Here is a 25,391-nt window from a genome sequence, read left to right as displayed (position 1 = left end):
GTCTCCCTCTCTCTCTGCCCCTCCCCCGTTCATGCTCTGTCTCTCTCTGTCCCAAAAATAAATAAACGTTGAAAAAAAAAAATTTAAAAAAAAAAAAAAAAAAAAAGAAGAGCCACCACCTAGAGACAGCAGTGGGGAGACACTGTGACCCTGAGATTTCCCCCATAGCTTTAATTTCTGATACAAAGGTAACAATGGCCCCTTGACAACTCCTAATAGTATCTTACATTTGGAGAGTGACTACTGTGTGCTATTTTACATACATTAACACACTGAACCTTCACCATAGTGAGGTAGGTACTAATACCCTTACTATTACCCTTACTATTACCAACTATACCTGTTGTTCTCTGCAACTCCCCCTTTTCTAAACCAGTACTTCTACATGTAAGAGTGAATATTTTCATAAAACAGAAAAGCTACTGACTAAAAAAAAAAATTGTTCTAGGCAATTTCTACACCCCTGGGCAATGAGCCATTCTCCTAATCTGGAGATTTGGAATTTACATAAAAGCCTGATCAGATACTGGTGTAGCTGTCCTTCCCAGCCATCAGTCACTCCAACCCTCTGACTCTGTTTACCCATCTCCACTGTCTTCTCTCAGAATGTTTTCCACTTCATACTTTTCTCATTCTAGCTTCTCTGACTGGCTGTTTTCCTTACTAGTCTTTGAGAGTCAGCACAGACTTCCAGTTTTCCTGGTGCTTTACTTTTTCTCAGTAAGCTTCTAACAACCTCTTCCCATTCTTGGTTTCACAGTAACTGATATCACACAATGCAAGTTCCAAGCCAATGACCAGAACAGTTGAGTTGTGGAGAGCTCAGATATCTCCTCATTTCCCCTTCTTTTCTCTAACAATTTGCTTATTTATATCCAGTTTTCTGAAGAAATGATTCCTTTGTTTTGCCTCTTCTAAACTCATCCCTATGCAATGAATCTTCATATGATCTATCAAAGTAATATAGTTGAGACATTTATAGATGCTTGCCTCCATTTTCTTTTAGAAATTATCCTTGAGGCACCTGGGTGGCTCAGTCAGTTTAAGTGTCCGACTTGACTCTTGATTTTTGCTCAGGTCATGATCTCACAGTTTGTGAGTTTGAACCCTGAGTCAGGCTCTATGCTGACAGAGTGGAGCCTGCTTGGGAGTCAGTCTCTCCCTCTCTTTCTGCCCCTCCCTTGTGTATGCTCTCTCTCTCTCTCTTTCAGAAATAAATAAATAAACATTAAAAAAAAAGAAGAAGAAATTATCTTTGAAAGCCTTTTAGGAGATGTTCCAATACAAAGCTAGGAACATAAATTATATTTCTTTAATTATTCAGAGTGAAAGGACATACAGTTCATAAAAGAAACAAAAGAATGAATGCCTTATAAATACTGTATTAAGTCATTTAGGGAAAAATATTTTATAAAGCTATTCAAGAAAAATGGAGGAATATTATTAAAATTTCTGTAAATTCAGTCTGTGATACAGAGCTAAACAAAACAAACAAGAAGTTTCTGCTTTCATGTGTGGCTACGTGATTTTTAAATTTATGATACTTTCCAGGCTACCACAGTTCCAAAGAAATATGTTAGCATGCAAAGCGAAATAAGTGAGTCAGAGAAAGACAAATACTGTATGATTTCATTCATATGTAGAATTTAAGGAACAAAACAAATAAGCACAGGGAGAAAGAGAGAGAGAGGCAAGAAACAGATTCTTAATTATAGAGTACAAACTGATGGTTACTAGAGAGGAGGCGGGTGGGGGTATGGGTGAAGTAGGTGATGAGGATTCAGCAGGGCCCATGTCGTGATGAGCACTGGGTGTTGAATATAAGTATCGAATCACTAAATTGTACACCAGAAAGTAATATTACACAGTATGTTAACTAACTGGAATTTAAATGAAAACTTAATTAGGAAAAAAAAAAGTAAATGATTTACCTAAAAACATATTCAGCCTCCCAGGTAATAAACTAAACACACACACACACACACAAAACAAGAAATATGCTAGTAAAAATGTTTTACTATTTCTGGCTTTTGGCATTCTGTTCTTGAGAACTTCCTTTTAATTATGAAAACATAAAGAGGAAATTCAAAGTGGTTATCTAACTGACAACATTGTCTTATTTGGCACTATCCATGCTCAACGTCAAGATTTGCTTTGCTTTTCTTAGCATTTAGAAAGTGATCATAGTGACTGCGGTAATCCTTATCAAAATCCTATGAAGCCAGTGCTATTATTACACCCATTGTACAGATGGCACTTTAGCTTCAAGCAGTTCTACCCTAAAAGAAGTGCTCTGTAGTTTGCCAAAGTCTTTCCCCCATGGTGTCAGCGTTGTTCAAGTAAGAACAGGGTGGGCTTCATAGGCAAGTAGCCAGTGAAGACACAGCCCCATGTTCAGCAGGGCAACATACTTGGAGTTCAATGTTCTGTGGCTTTGGGTCTTGGAATTCTTAATAATTTTAACCTTTGAATTTGTGCTTTGGGCCTGAAGTCTCATGGGACAGTAGACCATGAGCCAGAAGCTAGAAGCCTCAGCTTAGGCTCAGTTCCACCTGTGTCACCTCCCTAGATCCCCTGGATGGGCTCTAAGCTGCCTGCACACTCCTACCCTCCACCCACTGTGCCAACCAGATTGTGTTTGGGTGACAGGAGGCCCAGGGATTGGTAGTGAACAGCCAGTATCATCTCAGGGAAGGGCAAGGCAGCAGCTGTCCCCACTGGGCTGACAGCACCCGGCGAGGACTGAGTGGGGAGCCTGTCATCTATTCCCAGTCCAAGGACTGAGTGTGATTCCAGCACTTTCTGGCACAGATGTTGCAATCCCTCCTGAACTCATGGGAAGTGGAGATTGACTTGACTTCCTTGCCCCAGGCAAGGCCCCACATTGTTATTTTACTCTTGGCCCTGCAAAGTAGGTAGTCAGCCTGAATCAGAAGCATGGGGACTACTATGGCTTTAATTGTATATTTTGAAAATTTGTATGTTGAAGTCCTAACCCCCATTACCTCAGAATGAGACATTATTTGCAGACAGGGCCTTTATGGAGGTAATTAAGTTAAAATGAGGTGATTCGAGTAGACCCTAATTTAATATGACTGGTAACCTCATAAGAAGGGGAAATTGGGACACAGAAATATGCCCAGAGAGTAGATGATATGAAGAGGCACAGGGAGAAGACACCCATCTATAAGACGGAGGGAGCTTGGACCAGATCCTTCTCTCACAGACTCAGAGGGAGCCATTCCTGCTGACACTTTGATTTTTTACTTCTACCCTCCAAATCTATGAGCCAATAAATTTCTATTAAGTCACTCAGTTTGTGGTACTTTGTTATCACAGCCCTAGCAAACGAGTACAGGGACTAACAATATATCTACCATTAAAAGTTGCTTTTGTTTTTGTGTTAATTTCTGTCTCCCAGTTAAGTAAATGTATTTTTTTCCCCTAAATGGGTATATTCTTAAAGCACCTAAGATGGAAATGCTTCTGATTCAGTAATGCCACATCATTTCCAGGGTTGTTTTGATTGTTGGTGGAGTTGTTTTCTGTTTCTGTTTGTTCTGATGACCTAGTCTTTGAATCATATCCCCAGGGCTTCAACATGCAGGCCTTTTTTTTTTTTTTTTTTTAACATGTGTTTATTATTGAGAGACCAAGAGAAACAGAGCATGAGCATGGGGAGGGTCAGAGAGAGGGGGAGACACAGAATCTGAAGCAGGTTCCAGGCTCTGAGATGTCAGCACAGAGTCCGACGTGGGGCTCAAACTCACAAACCGGGAGATCATGACCTGAGCCAAAGTCGGATGCTTAACCGACTGAGCCACCCAGGTGCCCCAACATGCAGGATTTTTTGAGGAAAGTTTAACTATGTTCTTACTGTGTCTTGCCTTAACTTGCTGTTTGTAGTGAGGCTCCCCAGTTACTGAGGTGGTATATTTTCAACACAGTATATAAGATGATAACAGAGCTGCTGTGAATAAGGATTTTTATACCAGCAACGTCTGTTAGGTACTTTTGAGTTAAAGACAAAATGATGGAGGAACAGACTAAAAGCTAAAAAGAAAAAAAGATGTTTTCAATTCAGTTGAAAAACTCATTGGTAACATACGGAGAGATACAGCGAAGAACTTCAGAAGAGATGAGATTTTTCTGTAAGGGTCAGCTACAGTTAGAGGAAGGGGCAGGAGGGAACCAGGGGAAGCAGGGAGTGGCAAAGACAATCTAAAAGGGTTAATCCACTTCACACGGGGGTTGGTAACAGGCAATTTGAATCCCCACAAAACTGGAGCCAAGCCAGCGGAGCTGATTAGCAGAGTTTCATGTTTCCCGCATGTGAGAAAGAGTATTATGTGCCCCATGGAATGGGAAGTGGTGATTTGGGAAGATTAGAGAGAAAGGGGGAGAGGACAAGTAAAAAGATTTAGGAAGTGGGATCCCATGGGCCTGTGGAGGTGGTGATTATCCAGGTTCAGAAGCTGCAGGAGAAATAAAGAACGCTGAAAATCAAGGACAGTGCTAGGGCAGAGAAAGAGACAGAAGTTCTGAAACAGGATAAGGCGATATTTTAAAATACATTTTACCTTTTAGTTGATTAATAGAAGGCAATTGAGAGGTAGCTACAGGCTTTGTTAGGTGCTGTCAGATTAAGAGACAAACACCAAATCTCAGATGATTTGGGATAAAATGCAATGTGCATGCAGAGAGAGCCAGGAAGGGCAGACACACCTTTAACTTTGTTCTCTGGGACTCTTTTTCAAGTACAGTGCACATGCTGCAAGCATCAGAAATTCCTTGCTTATTGGTTTGCAAAGTCATATTAAGAATCCAGATTTTCTGCACCATTCAGCCATGAACAGGACTGGATTCAGCTGCTTACCACATCCTTTCGTGCTACAGAGTAATCTAAGTAAGGAACATAATCAGATCTGAATCCATTGTTCACTGGACAGGACAAACCCATATTTGTGTAGCTGGAAAAGGTCAATACATCTCAAGAGAGAAGATGCTTACCTTCAGATTGGTTACAGGGGAGAAATGCCCTCCCCACTACCTTCTGGACCCCTTCCATGTCTAAACTGAAATAGAATAGGCCCCCTCTTATTCACGGGGGATACATTCCGAGACCCCCAATGGATGCCTGAAACTGCAGATAGTACCAAACCCTATATATATTATGGTTTTCCCTATATATATTTATGATAAAATTTAATTTATAAATCAGGCACAGTAAGAGATTAACCACAATAATAATAAAATAAAACAATTATAATAAACTATAATAAAAGTTATGTAAATGTGGTTTCTCTCTCAAAATACCTCATTGTACTGTACTTACCCTTCTTGTGACGATGTGAGATGATAAAATAACCTGTGTGATGAGATGAAATGAGGTGAATGTCGTGGGTATTACAACACAGTGTTAGGCTACCTGTGACATTCTGTTGATACCTCAGAAGGAGGATCGTCTGTTGCCTGGGCACGGTTGAGCTTGGGTAAATTGAAACTGCGGAAAGCAAAACGGAAGATAAGGGAGGAGGGGGGCTGCTGTACTGTCAGAACAGAAAGGGACTAAACAGATTCAAGAGATGATACAGGGCAGGGAGTGCATGAGCCCGGCACCAGCTGTGTGGGTGGATACAGCAAAAGAGCTTTAAACCCAGGGAAATGGGGTGGGAGATTGAAACTGGATTGCATTTGGCAAGCTGTGGCTTCCCAATAGCTAGTTGTCAGCATTGCACTTGATGTGAACCATGTATGTGAACTTTTCCTTCCAGTTCCCTTGACATGGAGGAGCATTGAAACCAACTTTCTATGTGTAGAAGGTTGGATTAGGTGACCGCTATCATGGTGGGCTTTATTGAATACCAGAAAGCCCTTTGCTTGCCTAAAATCCACCAGAAAAAGAGCTTCATTTTAGGAATTGTTGTTTTATTGTTTGTTTCAAGTGTTTTTGTGTGAAAAGTACAGAAACCTCATGAAGTCTTAACACTTCAAACCTTATCTTATTCACGTACTACTTCAAACCTTCAGCCATTTCTAAGAGCTGCCTAAAGCCAAAGGGGCACCCACAAGGCAGGTGGAGGTCACGGGAAGGGGTGCTGAAAATGAGGTGGGGGGCCTCAAGAGAAATGTCCTACAGGTACCCTCAATCAGCACCGTTCAAACAGACAGATCAGATTATAATAGTAGCCCCAGGCTGTAGACTCCAACCTCATAGTGTCATAGAAATTGGCAGGCCTCTGCCAGCCACCTGAACACCTGAGCTAGAAAACAAGTCATTGCAACTACCTTTTCCAGAATCCTCCCATTCCATCGATTGCCAAATCTTGTCATTTCTTCCCTCCTTGAATGAGTTTTATAGTGACTGGAGTCTCACTGCTCCCTCCTTTCCTTTCTCGCCACAACCAGCTGAATTGACGCCTCGGTCCCCTTGCTGGATCATAGCAAAAGTCCCCAGATTGTGCACTGGTTCCATTCATGGACTGTCTCATCCCTCCTACAGGAGAATTCCTCCAGGCCAGGAATTTGGACATTTGCCTCACACCTATATTCTTAGCACCTGAAACAAGGCTGGGTACACAGTAAATGCTCAATAAGTGTTTTTGCTGAATGATTCACCATGCTAATTCATCTACGCCACAGCCTCAGTCATGCTTTCTATTATTCCCAATGCTCCCTCTCATCTGAAGAATAAAAGACAAATTTTTGAATAAAATTCAAGTTCTTCATAAAATGACCCCAAACCACCTCTTTCCAACTTTATATTCTATAACCACCAAAGTCTTTTACATAGGTAGGCTCTCATCACCCTAGAGCTGATTATTTTTGTCACTTCTGAACTTTGGTGACATTCGCTCTGTGCCCCTTTGTCCCACTTAACCAGCTGTGCATCTATAGACCTCCTCCACTATTTGGAACTTTCTGTCTCTGCAGTGAGAACAGGTTACCATGTCTGGCCAGTTCACCAAGGTACCTCCGTGTGTGACAAATGTTACGTCCCTAATAAATGACTGGTGAATGAAAATGCGTGTGTGTGTGTGTGTGTGTGTGTGAGAGAGAGAGAGACAGAGAGAGAGAGAGAAATTGAGAGAGAGGGGGAGAGAGAGAGAGAGAGAGAGAGAGAGAGAGATTGAAAGAGATTTCTCTGATAGGCCAAACCTATCCCTTCTAGCTCTGGCTTCCATGTCATTGTGCTTCTCTATACCTCTGATGTCAAAATATATCTTGACATTGTTATAGTTCTTTCCATATATTTCATGATGTACTCCCAGGGATTACAGCAACTCCTTGAGGGCAAACACTATGACATTTATACCCTTTTTTCTGCAGGCTTCCTAACACATACCATACTAGGGACTGAAAAAAATGTTTGTTTGAAACTTTAAGTCTTCTACCTCAAATTGTTTGGCAACAATCTGCAGCAGTTTATTTTCTACTTTATAGGTTATAAATTAATGTATGTAAATAAAGCTAGACCTAGACCTATATGGTCCTCACTCTGCATATGGATATTAAACCTCTAAGACAAAATACATTTGGAAAAAAATGTAAAAGAATGATTTGATTAAATAACCCTTGCAGTCCCAGCCAGCCTTAAAGTTCATGATTCTGGGTTTATGGATAAAGTCAGTCTCCTCCAGGGGGAGCTGAGTGGCTCAGTCGGTTGAGTGTCCGAATTCAGCTCAGGTCATGATCTCACATTCGTGGGTTTGAGCCCCATATGGGGCTCTGCTGACAGCTCAGAGCCTGGAGCCTGCTTCAGATTCTGTGTGTGTGTGTCTCTCTCTGCCCCTCCCTCACTCATGCTCTGTCTCTCTCAAAAATTAAAATAAAATAAAATAAAATAAAATAAAATAAAATAAAATAAAATAAAATAAAATAAGAAAATTTAGTCTCCTCCAAAAGGCCTCATTCCTTCCGGTGTTGTTCTCAGTCTACTCCCTGGAAAAGGGGCAAGTGTGTGCAAACACACACACTCTCCCCACTCCGAATGATCTGATGACACTGAGGAGTCATGCCCACCTTACACATGACAATAGTTGAGGATCCAGTCAAGTATTCTGAATTCTGGGCTATTTTCTTGTTCTTATTTTTCACCACTTGCTTTAAAGGGCTTTTTTTTTTTTTTTTTAATTTGAGAGAGAGAGCACGAATGGGAGAGAGGGGCAGAGGGAGAGACAGAGGGAATCTTTAGCAGGCTCCACACTCAGCGGGGAGCCCAACACAGAGCTCTATCCCACGACCCTGGGATCATGACCTGAACTGAAATCAAGAGTCAGATGCTCAATTGACTGAGCCATCTAGGTGCCCCAGGGCTATCTTAAATGTGGTTACAATGTTTTCTTTGGCACTGATGGAACCTCCTTCTTTTCATTAACTAGGAGTATTCTCATGATTTCAGAAGAAATAGGTATACTTTTAAGGGACAGATACTTAGGCAAATAATTTCTCCCTCTATCTCTAGTGCCCTACACAATGCCTACTACATGGCTAGCACCCAATGAATGCTTGTGGAATGAAGTAATTTTCTATATGCAGTCAAAAAAGGATTACCTTAAACTTAAATTCCACACTTGATCAAGGAAGCATTCTCCTCCCATTCCTTCGAAAAGTACATGTTATCCTGTGGGGCAAAGGGTGGGTCTAAAATGATCTCCTCAGAGGAACCCAGAAGTAGAAAGTAGAACTGTCTTCCATGGATTTTATTCCATGGAATAAAAAAGAATGAATATTAGCTTGTAAGTTACTTCTAGTAAATCAATCCTTTTTCCCCTCTTAAACTTATAATTATGAAGGGAAGTATAATAACATTTTACTGCAAAGAGATTTAGTAATTCTGGCAGTACTTCATTAATCACTTAATCAGTGTTCAAGCAGAACTGATGTCCTTGACATATATAATCAATCTTGATTCCTCCCACATTTGATTTTCATACTTTTTAAAACCTGACTATAGACGCTAAGGATTGGTGGCTTTTTTTCACATTATGTGTTTGTTACAGACAGCCTATATATGCATATAATAATGATCAGAATATTGATACCCGTATTGGGTCTCCTCAGAGTTTATTTGAAGGCAATTGTTTTCTCTTCAGTGAATTTATGGAGATTAATGGTGCCAGGACCAGATTCTATTATAGTTTAATGGGAAAATGGGATTGGGTCATTTTTTAGCTTAGTGTGGCATAGTATTCTTTTGGAGATGGCATATTTATTGTTATTGGTAAGCCAGAGCTACTTGTTTATGATACATTCTGAGGAACTTTTCCAAAGCTACATTCTAAAGGCAGCTGGGCATGAAAACATAGTAACACTCCAAAAGTGAACAGCATGGGCTTAGGTGTGTCTAATATCTTCTGCTTCAGGAAGGTATTTTTATGATCACTAGTGTAACTACAGAAGTTCTGATTACACCACTCCTTTTCTCTTAACACTTAATAATTTGAACATTTAAAAATATTTATTCATCCAAAATGTTAGTAATATATAATGTCCATGTTGACTTAAAGACCATCCATTTGCCTATCCATACACTGCTTGTCAACATTATGTGTTTTTCTCTTTCTTATAAGAGAACTGCAGTATAGACTTTACAGGTAGATACTAGTTTGGAAGATGAACAGATGGAGACTCTTAATTCATGATTGCACGTATATTTGAACAAACAAGAAAAATATTTTGTTATCTTGATTTTGAAGAGTATTTTTCCTCCATAAAAGGTGATCTCAGGATCATTTAACACTAAAAAGTCTACACACACTGTGTGCTACAGAAGCTAGAGTAAAATGCATTTTTCTGCTAATGATAGAAGTCTTTGGGGGATGCTCATATTAGCACTCTTCAGTGTTCAACCAGATCTGCAGTTGCATTTGCAGACCAAGAATCAGGAAGCCAGAGGGATAATAGTAACAATAATAATACTAACAACTTGCTGAAGTCTTCCCATGCCAAAGTGGTGTGTGATGTGCTTTGCATGGGTTACTTAATGGAATGCCCTTAACATCCCTATGAGATCAGTATCACACATGCTCCCAGTTCAAAAAGGAAAGGTGAGGCTTACTGAGATTAAAAAACTTGCCCAAAGTTCCAGACTGATCTGCCTGATTCAAGAGCCCTCAACCACTCGCCAGGTAGGCTGTCTATCCATCTTAGGTGTATAAACTGAGGCCCAGAGAGCTGAGGTCTAGCCAGTAAGTAGGTGGATACATTTGAACAAGTAAATGAGATAGAAGCTAAACTACAGAACAGTTATAGTAAAATGATTTTCCTTTAGTAAAAAATTAATGAAACTCCGAGCTAGCTAGAAAGTAATTAGGAGATTACAACAGAAATTAAGGTTAACGTTCTACCCAGGCGTGAAAAGGTGAAAAGAAGAGTTGGAGAGAAGGTTAATTATCAGAGTCTACATCACATTGGCAAGGGGCAGATTTGATCTTGAATGACTATTACTAATAACCATACAGACATGGTCTTCATTAGGAAAACAAATTTCCTGATCTAAATGAAATCTCCCTAAAACCATTCATTCTCTTCCCCCACCCAAACACACACTCCCTTCTCTTTTGCTCTGATATATGATGATCAAAGCAATTTTCTGACAACTAATTCAACTCCTCAAATATATGCTTATAAGTAAGGTTATCAATTATTAAATGAGGTATAGCTTTCATTAATACATTGACAATCTTTTTTTTAACAATGTCTTAAGTGATTTTGGTTACTGTAAATCAATTCTCAGCCTAAGTAACTTAGGAAAAAACAAAAGAACTTTCCCCTTGTCCCCATGCACAAGGAAGCCCGTTCCATGCTGTTCCAAATCCCTAGAAGGCCTCTGCCTGTCACTTCTATACCCCTGCCATAGGACACGACTTGCCCTGAATCAGTCATTTTAAAGGGAAATTGATAATGTCCCTTCAGGTTTTTAAAGAATGGACAGGAGGTAAACTACAAGAAGAGAGAATAAAAGAACTCTTGGGCCTGACCAGACATTCTGAGCTGGGTAATTCAGGAAGCCTAGGCCTGCCTGCCTACACAGGCAGACCTGTACAGCTGCTAGCACATCTAATCAACGTCAGGCATTTACTCAACTTCTAAAACATGTTCAGTACACTCTGTGCTTAGACTGAAGAAAGTAGACGTGATTTCTACCTTCAGAAAACCTATGAGAGAACAAGTTCATAATTGTATAACCGGTATCTTCCAGGCCAGTGATGAGGTGTAGTCAGATGGCAGGCAGGTACCTAATACCCATTCCCTGGCTGGGCCCTTCCAGTTTTTCCACAGGAAATTCACCCAAATATCTTCAGGGCGTTGGAGGTTCAGAGGTGCATCACAAAAGCCTACTCTCTCCATATCTCCCTGTGGCCTGTGTGGTTTTGCCACTGCCATGGTGCTCCAGTACCTCCCATGTGAAAATACACATGATGGGGGGGGCCCGAGCGGGGGTCTTGGGCATCCACTTGCTGCTGGTACCACTTAACAAGGCTTCTCTAGTGAATAGGCCATCCCCACAGCAAATGTCCCCACTTCTTTACTCCACCTGGACTCAGCACAGAGAGCAAATTGGAGAAGCTTTTCTTCCCCACCAGCTTTACACCTTGTATCAAGACATAAAGCAACACTTTGCTTCTATCCTTTCGGTTTTCTGTAGGAATTTGATGGTAGAAGTTTTCATTTCAGTGGCCCTTGATTTGGCTGCCATGTTTCTAACATTCAGGTGCTTGTCTAAAGAAAACCAAAAGATCACCATACCTCTGGGCATGCAATGTCCTTCCCATTTAGCCCTGAGTATTATTACCAATCCTTGCTCTCTCGCCAGTTGTGGTGAGTTCCTTCACCATAGTACCTCTCCCCTGTGGATTGATAGGCAGCCTTTGCTACTGGCCATGGAGGTCTTAGATCACTTTCTCATTAGTTCCAACAAGTCCATTTATATTTCCTAAGAAATGCTTCTGTTTTGTGCAAATAAAGCCTTTCTGGTGGACCCATCCATCACCTCAGATCTGTTCAAAATGGCTGTAAATTGTCACATACAACATCTTAGACATGCACACCAGGATCCTCATGACACTAGTTAATGATAAATGAAAGTTCCATGCCACGTTTCCTATTTTGTTGTTTCAGATAAAGGAATATTCGTTATCCAGAGTGAGAGCCTCAAGAAATGCATTCAAGCAGGCAAATCTGCCCTGACCCTGGAGAACTGCAAACCAGCAAACAAGCACATGCTGTGGAAGTGGGTTTCAAACCACCGCCTTTTTAACATAGGAGGCAGTGGTTGCCTGGGTCTGAATTTATCGAATCCAGAGCAGCTACTAAGCATATATGAGTGTGATTCCACTCACGTTTCCTTGAGATGGCGCTGTAACAGGAACATGATCACCGGCCCTCTCCAGTACACGGTCCAGGTGAATCACAACAACGTGCTTGTGGCCTCATGGAAATATCTTCATAAGTGGATTTCCTACATGTCAGGTGGTGGAAGCATTTGTGAATATCTGCACAAAGGTAAAAAATAATTTAAATGAAAGTACTTATGAAATCACATACTTAGAAAGATTATCCCTAAGTAAAGATTTGTAAATTATATGACAGCACCCAGAGCCTCAAGGGACTTCTGCTAAATACATTTTAGTTGCTACTTGCTTATCATAAAAGGATTATTGGAATCTTAGAATGAACTTGCTAAATTCAGCTAATGAAGCAAACTCAGAATTTAAAGGTTTTAGAGGAGAAAACACTTAAATAACTCAATGGAAAGGGGACGAAAGAACAGAAGTATAGGAGACAAAGAGAAAATAAAGGTGGAAGATAAAGTCTGTGAAGTAAAGACTTGTCAGGATGAATAGAAGAACCTCTCCTGCCACGGTTTCTATTATTGTACAAACTCAGCCCCAGGTATGAGCATGTCTACAGAGCACCTCAATGCCTCCTCATGCCTGCCTGGCATCCATGTGATGGTCATGTACAAGGCATTGAAAGATAAACCACACACGACTGTCAGGAACAATTGGCAAGTGTCAAGCGGTGGGAAGAATGGTTTCAGGAGTGGGGGCTTTCATCCTCCGTAGCTCTATAATACTTGACATGTTAAGCAGCAAAAAATAAATAAATAAATAAATAAATAAATAAATAAATAAATAAATAAATAAATAAATAAATAAATAAATAAAATGGCATAAATTCTGAAACTGCAAACCTGTCTCTTAGATTCTGTTCTGTAGCTTTCCTCATTCATTCATCCATCCATCACATATTTATTGAGCAGTGACTGTTTCTCGGGTGTAGGGCTGGGCATTTAATTTATAAAAGCCAACAAGACAGATTTGGCTCCTGACCTCATGGTGCTCTGTAGAATTATGCCTTAACAAGAGCATATCCTGTTGAGTCATGCTTAAGGCCAAGGATGCCCCAACTCTAGGAAGGAGAGCAAGGAACTCCTACGATCCAAAGCAGGACTTTCTCCTGTACCTACAAGAAAAGAATAAAGAGAGACAGAGCCAAGAGCAGGCTATTAGCAGGACTCACTACGATAAGCAAGTACTGCATGCCAGCACTCTGAATAGTCTACAGTCCTAAGGAAGAACTTAATATTTTGCTTTGTGTTAATTTTTTAGGCAGATACTCACATTCCTATGCACTCAAGTGAAGACTGAGCAGAATTCAGAGGACTGAAACAAGGGGATGTGTCCTGAAACACCTGTAATTCCTCAACACCCCAAACTTCTAGGGCCAACGATGTGGGGTGCTCTTGGTCTAGCCCCTGCCAATTGTGGGGAAGGAGTGGGAATCTCCACAGCTAGCCCTTCCACTCCAGGACCTGTTAACTTAATCGAAGGCAGTCCTTATCCCCCTCACCATTGAAAGCTCCTGCTGAGTCATGCTTAAGGCCAAGGATGCCCGATTATTGTAATACTCTGAGAAGGCAGCCAACAGGCCACCTCTTCACACTCCTCTCTCCTTGACTATGATAGAGGTCTCCTAGCTAGTCATCCCATTTTCCCTTCTTGCCATGTAGGTTCTGTTTGCTACCCTGCACCCTGAGTTAGTCTTTAAAAATGGAAATCTGATCATGTCATTTTCCCATTCAAAACTCACTTGGTGACTTCCCACTACCCTCAGGGTAAAGGCCAAAATCCATAATGTGGCAGAGCTGGCCATTTGTGAGCTGACACTCCAGTACTTCCCCAGTTGCACTTCCTCTTGCACCTCCTTGCTCTTTCCATTCGCCCCACACATGTTCTCGTTACAGGCCCTTTGTATCTGCTGTTCCTCCCACCAGAACAACTCTTCTGCAAAGACCTGCACCCTCATCTCCCCCAGTTCTTACTCAGAGAGGTCTTCACTCACAACCCTATCCAAAATAGGGCCCCTCCACCCTTCAAACACACACACAGTCATTCTGTCTTCCTACCGTGCTTTGTTTTTCTTCATGACACTTACTGCTACCTGAAATTATGTGTTTACTTGTGTATTTGCTTTCTCTTTGTCTCTCCCCAGTAGAACAGAAGCTTCATATGAAAGGGAACATCTACAGGTTTTCTCATTAGTACATCCCCAGCGCTGGGCACATTAAATGCTCAATAAATATCTATTGAATGAAAAAAAGTAATAGATGCCTATAAAACTCCTGAGGTTCAGATGCTGATCTCTGATGTATTTGGGGAGTGGAAGGTATTGTAAAGTAAAACTCAGGGCGGCTCAGTCGATTGAGCATCTGACTATTGATTTTGGGTCAGGTCATGATCTCATTATTGTGGGATTGAGCCCCAGGTCGGGCTCTGCGCTGAGTGTTGAGCCTGCTTGGGATTCTCTCCCTGCCCCTCTCTAGCTCATGTGCTCTCTCGCTGGCTCTCTCTCAAAATAAACATTTTTCTTAAGTTAAGAAGTAAATCTCCATTTAATTTTCTTTCTCATCCATTAATACGTGTGCTACTGTCGCAGGGGCACCACAGTAAATAAACAAGTAGATAATTATGTAAACAAGCCACTTATCAGCATGCTCTCTGAACCCTTGTACTTTTACATACACTAGACAGCAGGTCCTGAGTGTTCTCAGTGATATAGGAAGGGCCTCACCCATTGTAAGTTTTCAGTCGATAAAAAAGTGTATTCACCATATGACAGTTTCCAAAGATAAAACTGACGTAATACTTATTTGACTTTGTCTTTATCTTTCTCCTAGATTTGTATACAATCAAAGGGAATGCCCATGGAACACCGTGCATGTTTCCCTTCCAGTATAACCATCAGTGGCATCATGAATGCACCCGGGAAGGGCGGGAAGACAACTTACTGTGGTGTGCCACAACAAGCCGATATGAAAGAGATGAGAAGTGGGGATTTTGCCCAGATCCCAGTAAGAACAAAATCTAGGCTTCTCCATATGTCATGAATGAATCAAGCATGATTAGAAAGTTATCTGTATCTAAAGACAAGCACCAGGATTGAAATATTGAAGTTTGAATAAGCACTCTGATTCCATTTATCCAGATTTTGATTTTGTGTTTGTTTTGCCTTGAAAAGACAATTCTGATGTATACTCTTTTTTCCCTCCTGTGTTCAAAAGATGTTAATTAGCCTTTCTTCACTAAGCTCAGTGCATAAGGATGCTTTAACCAGAATGAAATTATAACACTCCGTATGCTCATTAATCCCAGCTTCCGGGCAGAATACGTCAAAACAAACCTAAATGTGCATAAAACTCATTCTTTATATCTACTTTCAGTCCACCGCCCTCTTATAAGCTGCCTTAATTTCTCCATGTCCAGACTGCTTGTCTTGCCCATTGTCAAGTCCAGGCATCAGCTAGCTCCTTGATGACCTTTCTAAAATCGCTGTTGCCCTCATTATTTCTCAACAATGAGTTCTCATCTTGATTCCCTCTCCTTATTACTCAATTTCTAGCTAGAACTTCAAAATCTGACAGCTGCAATGTTCCAACTTTTTTCTCATTTAGTACTTATTTTATTTTTATTTAGCTAAAAGTTTTCCAATAGCTCCTAAATACTGAAGAATATTTATATATACCTTTTACTTTCTATATTCAATGTCCTTCACCTTGGTTCCTGCAAGTCAGAGTATTGCTCCTACTATCTCATCTTCTTGCCCCTCTCCTTCATATATTTAACAAAATGCAACAAATAAATTTGAAGCAAAAGCACATCGAAGAGATGAATTCCAAAGACTGTGATTTATAAGTTATCTGTAGAATTGTTTTGTAATCTAAGAACCAGTATGGTTTAGTGAATAAAAGAAAATGTAGGCTTTGAAGTCAGACAGACCAAGACTGGGGTCCTTTTCCTTTTCAACGATGAGATCTTGAGTCTCAGTTTCTTCACCATAAAGTGGAGATCATAACAGTACCTTTTAGAGTTATTGAGATCCAATTAGATGATGCATCTAAGGCAATTATACTATCTGGCACATGGTAAGCACTCACCATGATTAGCCATCACCATCAACATGTATCATCATCAAAGATAACTTATCTTTTCAGTATGCACTTCTGAATCAATGACCCCTTCTCTTTATTGTCTGTCAACAGCACTAAGCCAGGCATAGCAGTGAATACCAAGAGTGTTAGGACTTAGGACCCTGCCTTCAAAGAACTTGGCTTCTAGATGTAATACAGTACAGATTTGCTCTATGCTGGAAAATGCAAGACTATATTTGATATGATATTCTAAAATCACCTATGGCATAGGTACAAATACATATCCTGGCCCCTCTCTCAGAGATGCAGTGAGTCCAGTGTCTGGGATCCAAGGATCTGCATTTTTTAAATTTAAACTCAAGCTAGTTAACATACCATGTAGTCTTGGCTTCAGGAGTAGAACCCAGTGATTCATCTCCTACATGTGGCACTCAGTGCTCATCCCAACAACTGCCCTCCTTAATGCCCATCATGCATTTAGCCCATCCCCCTGTCCACCTCCCCTCCAGCAACCCTCAGTTTGTTCTCTGTATTTAAGAGTCTCTTATGGTTTGCTTCCTTCTCTGTTTTTATCATATTTTTCATTCCCTTCCCCTATGTTCATCTGTTGTGTGTTTTAAATTCCACATATCAGTGAAACCATATGACATCTGTCTTTCTCTGACTGACTTATTTCACTTAGCATAATACTCTCTAGTTCCATCCACACTGTTGCAAATGGCAAGATTTCATTCTTTTTCATCACCGAGTAGTATTCTATTGTATATAAATACCATATCTTCTTTTTTTTTTTTTTTTTTTTTTTTTTGCTTTATTTTTTTTTTTTTTTTATTTTATTTTTTTTTATTTATATATGAAATTTATTGTCAAATTGGTTTCCATACAACACCCAGTGCTCATCCCAAAAGGTGCCCTCCTCAGTACCCATCACCCACCCTCTCCTCCCTCCCACCCCCCATCAACCCTTAGTTTGTTCTCAGTTCTCAACAGTCTCTTATGCTTTGGCTCTCTACCACTCTAACCTCTTTTTTTTTTTTTTTTTTGTTCCCCTCCCCCATGGGTTTCTCTTAAGTTTCTCAGGATCCACATAAGAGTGAAACCATATGGTATCTGTCTTTCTCTGTATGGCTTATTTCACTTAGCATCACACTCTCCAGTTCCATCCACGTTGCTACAAAAGGCCATATTTCATTTTTTCTCATTGCCACGTAGTACTCCATTGTGTATATAAACCACAATTTCTTTATCCATTCATCAGTTGATGGACATTTAGGCTCTTTCCATAATTTGGCTATTGTTGAGAGTGCTGCTATGAACATTGGGGTACAAGTGCCCCTATGCATCAGTACTCCTGTGTCCCTTGGATAAATTCCTAGCAGTGCTATTGCTGGGTCATAGGGTAGGTCTATTTTTAATTTTCTGAGGAACCTCCACACTGCTTTCCAGAGCGGCTGAACCAATTTGCATTCCCACCAACAGTGCAAGAGGGTTCCCGTTTCTCCACATCCTCTCCAGCATCTATAGTCTCCTGATTTGTTCATTTTGGCCACTCTGACTGGCGTGAGGTGATATCTGAGTGTGGTTTTGATTTGTATTTCCCTGATAAGGAGCGACGCTGAACATCTTTTCATGTGCCTGTTGGCCATCCGGATGTCTTCTTTAGAGAAGTGTCTATTCATGTTTTCTGCCCATTTCTTCACTGGGTTATTTGCTTTTCGGGTGTGGAGTTTGGTGAGCTCTTTATAGATTTTGGATACTAGCCCTTTGTCCGATATGTCATTTGCAAATATCTTTTCCCATTCCGTTGGTTGCCTTTTAGTTTTGTTGGTTGTTTCCTTTGCTGTGCAGAAGCTTTTTATCTTCATAAGGTCCCAGGAATTCACTTTTGCTTTTAATTCCCTTGCCTTTGGGGATGTGTCGAGTAAGAGATTGCTACGGCTGAGGTCAGAGAGGTCTTTTCCTGCTTTCTCCTCTAAGGTTTTGATGGTTTCCTGTCTCACATTCAGGTCCTTTATCCATTTTGAGTTTATTTTTGTGAATGGTGTGAGAAAGTGGTCTAGTTTCAACCTTCTGCATGTTGCTGTCCAGTTCTCCCAGCACCATTTGTTAAAGAGACTGTCTTTTTTCCATTGGATGTTCTTTCCTGCTTTGTCAAAGATGAGTTGGCCGTACGTTTGTGGGTCTAGTTCTGGGGTTTCTATTCTATTCCATTGGTCTATGTGTCTGTTTTGGTGCCAATACCATGCTGTCTTGATGATGACAGCTTTGTAGTAGAGGCTAAAGTCTGGGATTGTGATGCCTCCTGCTTTGGTCTTCTTCTTCAAAATTACTTTGGCTATTCGGGGCCTTTTGTGGTTCCATATGAATTTGAGGATTGCTTGTTCTAGTTTCGAGAAGAATGCTGGTGCAATTTTGATTGGGATTGCATTGAATGTGTAGATAGCTTTGGGTAGTATTGACATTTTGACAATATTTATTCTTCCAATCCATGAGCAGGGAATGTCTTTCCATTTCTTTAAATCTTCTTCAATTACCTTCATAAGCTTTCTATAGTTTTCAGCATACAGATCCTTTACATCTTTGGTTAGATTGATTCCTAGGTATTTTATGCTTCTTGGTGCAATTGTGAATGGGATCAGTTTCTTTATTTGTCTTTCTGTTGCTTCATTGTTAGTGTATAAGAATGCAACTGATTTCTGTACATTGATTTTGTATCCTGCAACTTTGCTGAATTCATGTATCAGTTCTAGCAGACTTTTGGTGGAGTCTATCGGATTTTCCATGTATAATATCATGTCATCTGCAAAGAGCGAAAGCTTGACTTCATCTTTGCCAATTTTGACGCCTTTGATTTCCTTCTGTTGTCTGATTGCTGATGCTAGAACTTCCAGCACTATGTTAAACAACAGCGGTGAGAGTGGGCATCCCTGTCGTGTTCCTGATCTCAGGGAAAAAGCTCTCAGTTTTTCCCCGTTGAGGATGATGTTAGCTGTGGGCTTTTCATAAATGGCTTTTATGATCTTTAAGTATGTTCCTTCTATCCCGACTTTCTCAAGAGTTTTTATTAAGAAAGGGTGCTGGATTTTGTCAAAGGCCTTTTCTGCATCGATTGACAGGATCATATGGTTCTTCTCTTTTTTTTTGTTAATGTGATGTATCACGTTGATTGATTTGCGAATGTTGAACCAGCCCTGCATCCCAGGAATGAATCCCACTTGATCATGGTGAATAATTCTTTTTATATGCCGTTGAATTCGATTTGCTAGTATCTTATTGAGAATTTTGGCATCCATATTCATCAGGGATATTGGCCTGTAGTTCTCTTTTTTTACTGGGTCTCTGTCTGGTTTAGGAATCAAAGTAATACTGGCTTCATAGAATGAGTCTGGAAGTTTTCCTTCCCTTTCTATTTCTTGGAATAGCTTGAGAAGGATAGGTATTATCTCTGCTTTAAATGTCTGGTAGAACTCCCCTGGGAAGCCATCTGGTCCTGGACTCTTATTTGTTGGGAGATTTTTGATAACCGATTCAATTTCTTCGCTGGTTATGGGTCTGTTCAAGCTTTCTATTTCCTCCTGATTGAGTTTTGGAAGAGTGTGGGTGTTCAGGAATTTGTCCATTTCTTCCAGGTTGTCCAATTTGTTGGCATATAATTTTTCATAGTATTCCCTGATAATTGTTTGTATCTCTGAGGGATTGGTTGTAATCATTCCATTTTCATTCATGATTTTATCTATTTGGGTCATCTCCCTTTTCTTTTTGAGAAGCCTGGCTAGAGGTTTGTCAATTTTGTTTATTTTTTCAAAAAACCAACTCTTGGTTTCATTGATCTGCTCTACAGTTTTTTTTAGATTCTATATTGTTTATTTCTGCTCTGATCTTTATTATTTCTCTTCTTCTGCTGGGTTTAGGCTGCCTTTGCTGTTCTGCTTCTAGTTCCTTTAGGTGTGCTGTTAGATTTTGTATTTGGGATTTTTCTTGTTTCTGGAGATAGGCCTGGATTGCAATGTATTTTCCTCTCAGGACTGCCTTTGCTGCGTCCCAAAGCGTTTGGATTGTTGTATTTTCATTTTCGTTTGTTTCCATATATTTTTTAATTTCTTCTCTAATTGCCTGGTTGACCCACTCATTCGTGAGTAGGGTGTTCTTTAACCTCCATGCTTTTGGAGGTTTTCCAGACTTTTTTCTGTGGTTGATTTCAAGCTTCATAGCGTTGTGGTCTGAAAGTATGCATGGTATGATTTCAATTCTTGTAAACTTATGAAGGGCTGTTTTGTGACCCAGTATATGATCTATCTTGGAGAATGTTCCATGTGCACTCGAGAAGAAAGTATATTCTGTTGCTTTGGGATGCAGAGTTCTAAATATATCTGTCAAGTCCATCTGATCCAATGTCTCATTCAGGGCCCTTGTTTCTTTATTGATCGTGTGTCTAGATGATCTATCCATTTCTGTAAGTGGGGTGTTAAAGTCCCCTGCAATTACCACATTCTTATCAATAAGGTTGCTTGTGTTTATGAGTAATTGTTTTATATATTTGGGCGCTCCGGTATTCGGCGCATAGACATTTATAATTGTTAGCTCTTCCTGATGGATAGACCCTGTCACTATTATATAATGTCCTTCTTCATCTCTTGTTACAGCCTTTAATTTAAAGTCTAGTTTGTCTGATATAAGTATGGCTACTCCAGCTTTCTTTTGGCTTCCAGTAGCATGATAAATAGTTCTCCATCCCCTCACTCTCAATCTAAAGGTGTCCTCAGGTCTAAAATGAGTCTCTTGTAGACAGCAAATAGATGGGTCTTGTTTTTTTATCCATTCTGATACCCTATGTCTTTTGGTTGGCGCATTTAGTCCATTTACATTCAGTGTTATTATAGAAAGATATGGGTTTAGAGTCATTGTGATGTCTGTATGTTTTATGCTTGTAGTGATGTCTCTGGTACTTTGTCTCACAGGGTCCCCCTTAGGATGTCTTGTAGGGCTGGTTTAGTGGTGACAAATTCCTTCAGTTTTTGTTTGTTTGGGAAGACCTTTATCTCTCCTTCGATTCTAAATGACAGACTTGCTGGATAAAGGATTCTCGGCTGCATATTTTTTCTGTCTAGCACACTGAAAATCTCGTGCCAATTCTTTCTGGCCTGCCAAGTTTCAAAAGAGAGATCAGTCACGAGTCTTATAGGTCTCCCTTTATATGTGAGGGCACGTTTACCCCTTGCTGCTTTCAGAATTTTCTCTTTATCCTTGTATTTTGCCAGTTTCACTATGATATGTCGTGCAGAAGATCGATTCAAGTTACGTCTGAAGGGAGTTCTCTGTGCCTCTTGGATTTCAATGCCTTTTTCCTTCCCTAGTTCAGGGAAGTTCTCAGCTATTATTTCTTCAAGTACCCCTTCAGCACCTTTCCCTCTCTCTTCCTCCTCTGGGATACCAATGATGCGTATATTATTTCTTTTTAGTGTATCACTTAGTTCTCTAATTTTCCCCTCATATTCCTGGATTTTTTTATCCCTCTTTTTCTCAGCTTCCTCTTTTTCCATAACTTTATCTTCTAGTTCACCTATTCTCTCCTCTGCCTCTTCAATCCGAGCCGTGGTGGTTTCCATTTTGTTATGCATTTCGTTTAAAGCGTTTTTCAGCTCCTCGTGACTGTTCCTTAGTCCCTTGATCTCTGTAGCAAGAGATTCTCTGCTGTCCGCTATACTGTTTTCAAGCCCAGCGATTAATTTTATGACTATTATTCTAAATTCACTTTCTGTTATATTATTTAAGTCCTTTTTGATCAGCTCATTAGCTGTTGTTATTTCCTGGAGATTCTTCTGAGGGGAATTCTTCCGCTTGGTCATTTTGGATAGTCCCTGGCGTGGTGAGGACCTGCAGGGCACTTCCCCTGTGCTGTGGTGTATAACTGGAGTTGGTGGGCGGAGCCGCAGTCAGACCTGATGTCTGCTCCCAGCCCACCGCTGGGGCCACAGTCAGACTGGTGCGTGCCTTCTCTTCCCCTCTCCTAGGGGCGGGATTCACTGTGGGGTGGGGTGGTCTGTCTGGGCTACTTGCACACTGCCAGGCTTGTGATGCTGGGGATCTGGCGTCTTAGCTGGGGTGGGTAGGCAAGGTGCACAGGGGCAGGAGGGGCAGGCTTAGCTTGCTTCTCCTTAGGTGATCCACTTCAGGAGGGGCCCTGTGGCAGCAGGAGGGAGTCAGATCCGCTGCCGGAGGTTTGGCTCCGCAGAAGCGCAGAGTTGGGTGTTTGCGCGGAGCGAGCAAGTTCCCTGGCAGGAACTGGTTCTCTTTGGGATTTTGGCTGGGGGATGGGCGGCGAAGATGGCGCTGGCGAGCGCCTTTGTTCCCCACCAAACTGAGCTCTGTCGTCCGGGGGCTCAGCAGCTCTCCTTCCCTTTGTCCTCCAGCCTTCCCGCTTTCTGAGCAGAGCTGTTAACTTATGACCTCCCAGCCGCTAAGTCGCGCTTGCTGTCGGAACACAGTCCGTCAGGCCCCTCCGCTTTTTGCAAGCCAGACTCGGGGGCTCTGCTTGGCCGGCGAGCCGCCCCTCCGCCCCGGCTCCCTCCCGCCAGTCCGTGGAGCGCGCACCGCCTCGCCGCCCTTCCTACCCTCTTCCGTGGGCCTCTCGTCTGCGCTTGGCTCCGGCGACTCCGTTCTGGTAATCCTCTGGTGGTTTTCTGGGTTATTTAGGCAGGTGTAGGTGGAATCTAAGTGATCAGCAGGACGCGCGGTGAGCCCAGCGTCCTCCTACGCCGCCATCTTCCTCCAAGCTCATACCATATCTTCTTTATCCATTCATTAGTCAATGGACATTTGGGCTCTTTCCATAATTTGGCTATTGTTGATACTGCTGCTATAAACATCGGGGTGCATGTGCCCCTTCGAATCAGCATTTTTGTATCCTTTAGATAAATTCCTAGTAGTGCAATTGCTGGATCCTAGGGTAGTTCTATTTTTAATCTTTTGAGGAATCTCCATACTGTTTTCCAGAGTGGCTGCACCAGTTTGCATTCCCACCAACAGTGCAAAAGGGTTCCCCTTTCTCCACATCTTTGCCAAGATTTGTTGTTTCCTGAATAGACCATTTTAGCCATTCTGACAGGTGTGAGGTGGTATCTCATTGTGGTTTTGATTTGTATTTCCCTGATGATGAGTGATGTTGAGCATCTTTTCATGTGTCTGTTAGTCATCTGGATATTTTCTTTGGAAAAGTCTCTATTCATGTCTTCTGCTAGTTTCTTCACTGGGTTATTTGTTTTTTGGGTGTTGAGTTTGGTAAGTTCTTTATAAATTTTAAATACTAACCCTTTATCCAGTATGTCATTTGCAAGTATCATCTTCCATTCCATTGGTTGCCTTTTAGCTTTGTTGATTCTTTCCTTTGCTGTGCAGAAGCTTTTTATCTTGATGAGGTCCCAATAGTTCACTTTCACTTTTATTTTCCTTGCCTCCAGAGACATGTCAAGAAGTAAGCATCTGCATTTTTGACAAGTACCCCAAATGATCCTGTTGCAGATAATTCTTCATCAGACAATTCATAGCATGCAGATAATCCTGTGCCACATAGATCCATATACATAGGTGATATTAAGACATTTAACCACTAATATGTTATGTGCTATTGACCAATCCAAGTAGAGACTTTAGCATGGAGGTTAGGAATCCCAAAGGCCCAGTGCTGGTATTAACCCCACAGCTGCTGGAATGTGAGGAGGTGGGATGAAGGAAAAGATGCAGGAGAGACTGGCACAGCAAGGGGCCCTCAGGGAGCTCAGGATGGCAGCTGTTCACCAACCAGCATGAAAGTGTTTCATTGTTTAATAACTGCTTAGTCATTAACCTTCTCTATCTGAATCTGAATATCTGTATGTAGGTGGATGTATTTATAATCCCTATGCTCCTTAGATTCTTGAGTCAGATGTCCTATCATTTGCATTGTCTTCTCTTTCCATTTCTATCTCTCATAGATGTCCTTATTAAAAGTACCTGAACCAACACCAACAGCATTAACATGTATTTCACTGTATTCTTGAGGTTCTGTGAAAAGCCCTTTACCATCCTCTGTCTCTTATGCAATTATTATTTCCCAGATGGAAGCCTGGGTGTAGTGGTGCTTGGGGCTTTTCACCCCCTGTGCCACCCCAGTCTTCCGATAGTGCAGAAGCTGCTTCTGCTTCTGCTTCACAGCCTGCTAGATTCCAGCTCTCCTGACCTTTACCACAACCAGTAGTGCATGTATATTTGTAAAGTGCCAAATTACAGTTCCAGTTTTCTTCCTTTCTTGTTACTTTTAGTTCCTGGTGGCCAACATAACTCAAAATGATGTGTCAGAGGGTGAAATCTGAGCAAGCTGATGGCTCTTTCCACAGGAGCAACAAGTGGATAGAATAGGGAGGAGTGAGTGGAATAAAGATTTGTGCTTCTGTATATCATCTTTCTTAATGGAAGTTTTTAGTATCTCAATGTAAAATGATGCTTCCTTTTTTAAAAAAAAAGTTGATTGTAAGTGAGCAAAATTTAAATTTAATATTACTACATATACAAACACACTGGCAGTGAAAGATGCAATAAAATACCTATCACTATAAATTTTCAGGAACAAGGAGATATATAGAAATCTCCCTGGGTTTGTTTAGAGGCAATTCTTTGCCATCCTAAGTACCTCTTAGTTGTGTGTTTTATACAGCTGGACAGTCATGTTTAGTTAGTTTGAGATATTTTTAAGATACTAACCTCTGAAATAGCCTGAGGATTGCCCTTGAACCTTATTCAGCTGATACAGTTTTTTTTTTTTACCACTAACTTCAATGGTATAACAGAGCAGATTGGTACTAACACGGATGTATGACTGCAAACCTCACCTAAGCCTTCAACACTGGTTGCAATGCTATAGTCTTTTGTCATGCTGCTCACTTGCTCACCACAGTGACACTACCAACCTCTCTATCCTCCT

General features: G+C 41.0%; 1 protein-coding gene across 3 annotated transcripts in view; it reads left to right on the top strand.

Annotated features, from left to right (window-relative positions):
* Positions 1 to 25,391, top strand: part of PLA2R1 (phospholipase A2 receptor 1) — a 125,493-nt gene that overhangs the window by 5,755 nt on the left and 94,347 nt on the right. For all 3 annotated transcript variants that reach the window (XM_086718712.1, XM_025912266.2, XM_086718713.1), the window contains exons 2-3: positions 12,124 to 12,507; positions 15,185 to 15,358. In XM_086718712.1, the coding sequence (XP_086574838.1) occupies positions 12,124 to 12,507; positions 15,185 to 15,358 (558 nt within the window). The remainder of the gene's footprint in view (positions 1 to 12,123; positions 12,508 to 15,184; positions 15,359 to 25,391) is intronic.

This window comes from Puma concolor, chromosome C1, assembly GCF_028749965.1.
Source record: "Puma concolor isolate L17-30 chromosome C1, mPumCon1.1.hap2, whole genome shotgun sequence".
NCBI classification, from domain to species: Eukaryota; Metazoa; Chordata; class Mammalia; order Carnivora; family Felidae; genus Puma; species Puma concolor.
This window is presented reverse-complemented; position numbering and strand designations above follow the sequence as displayed.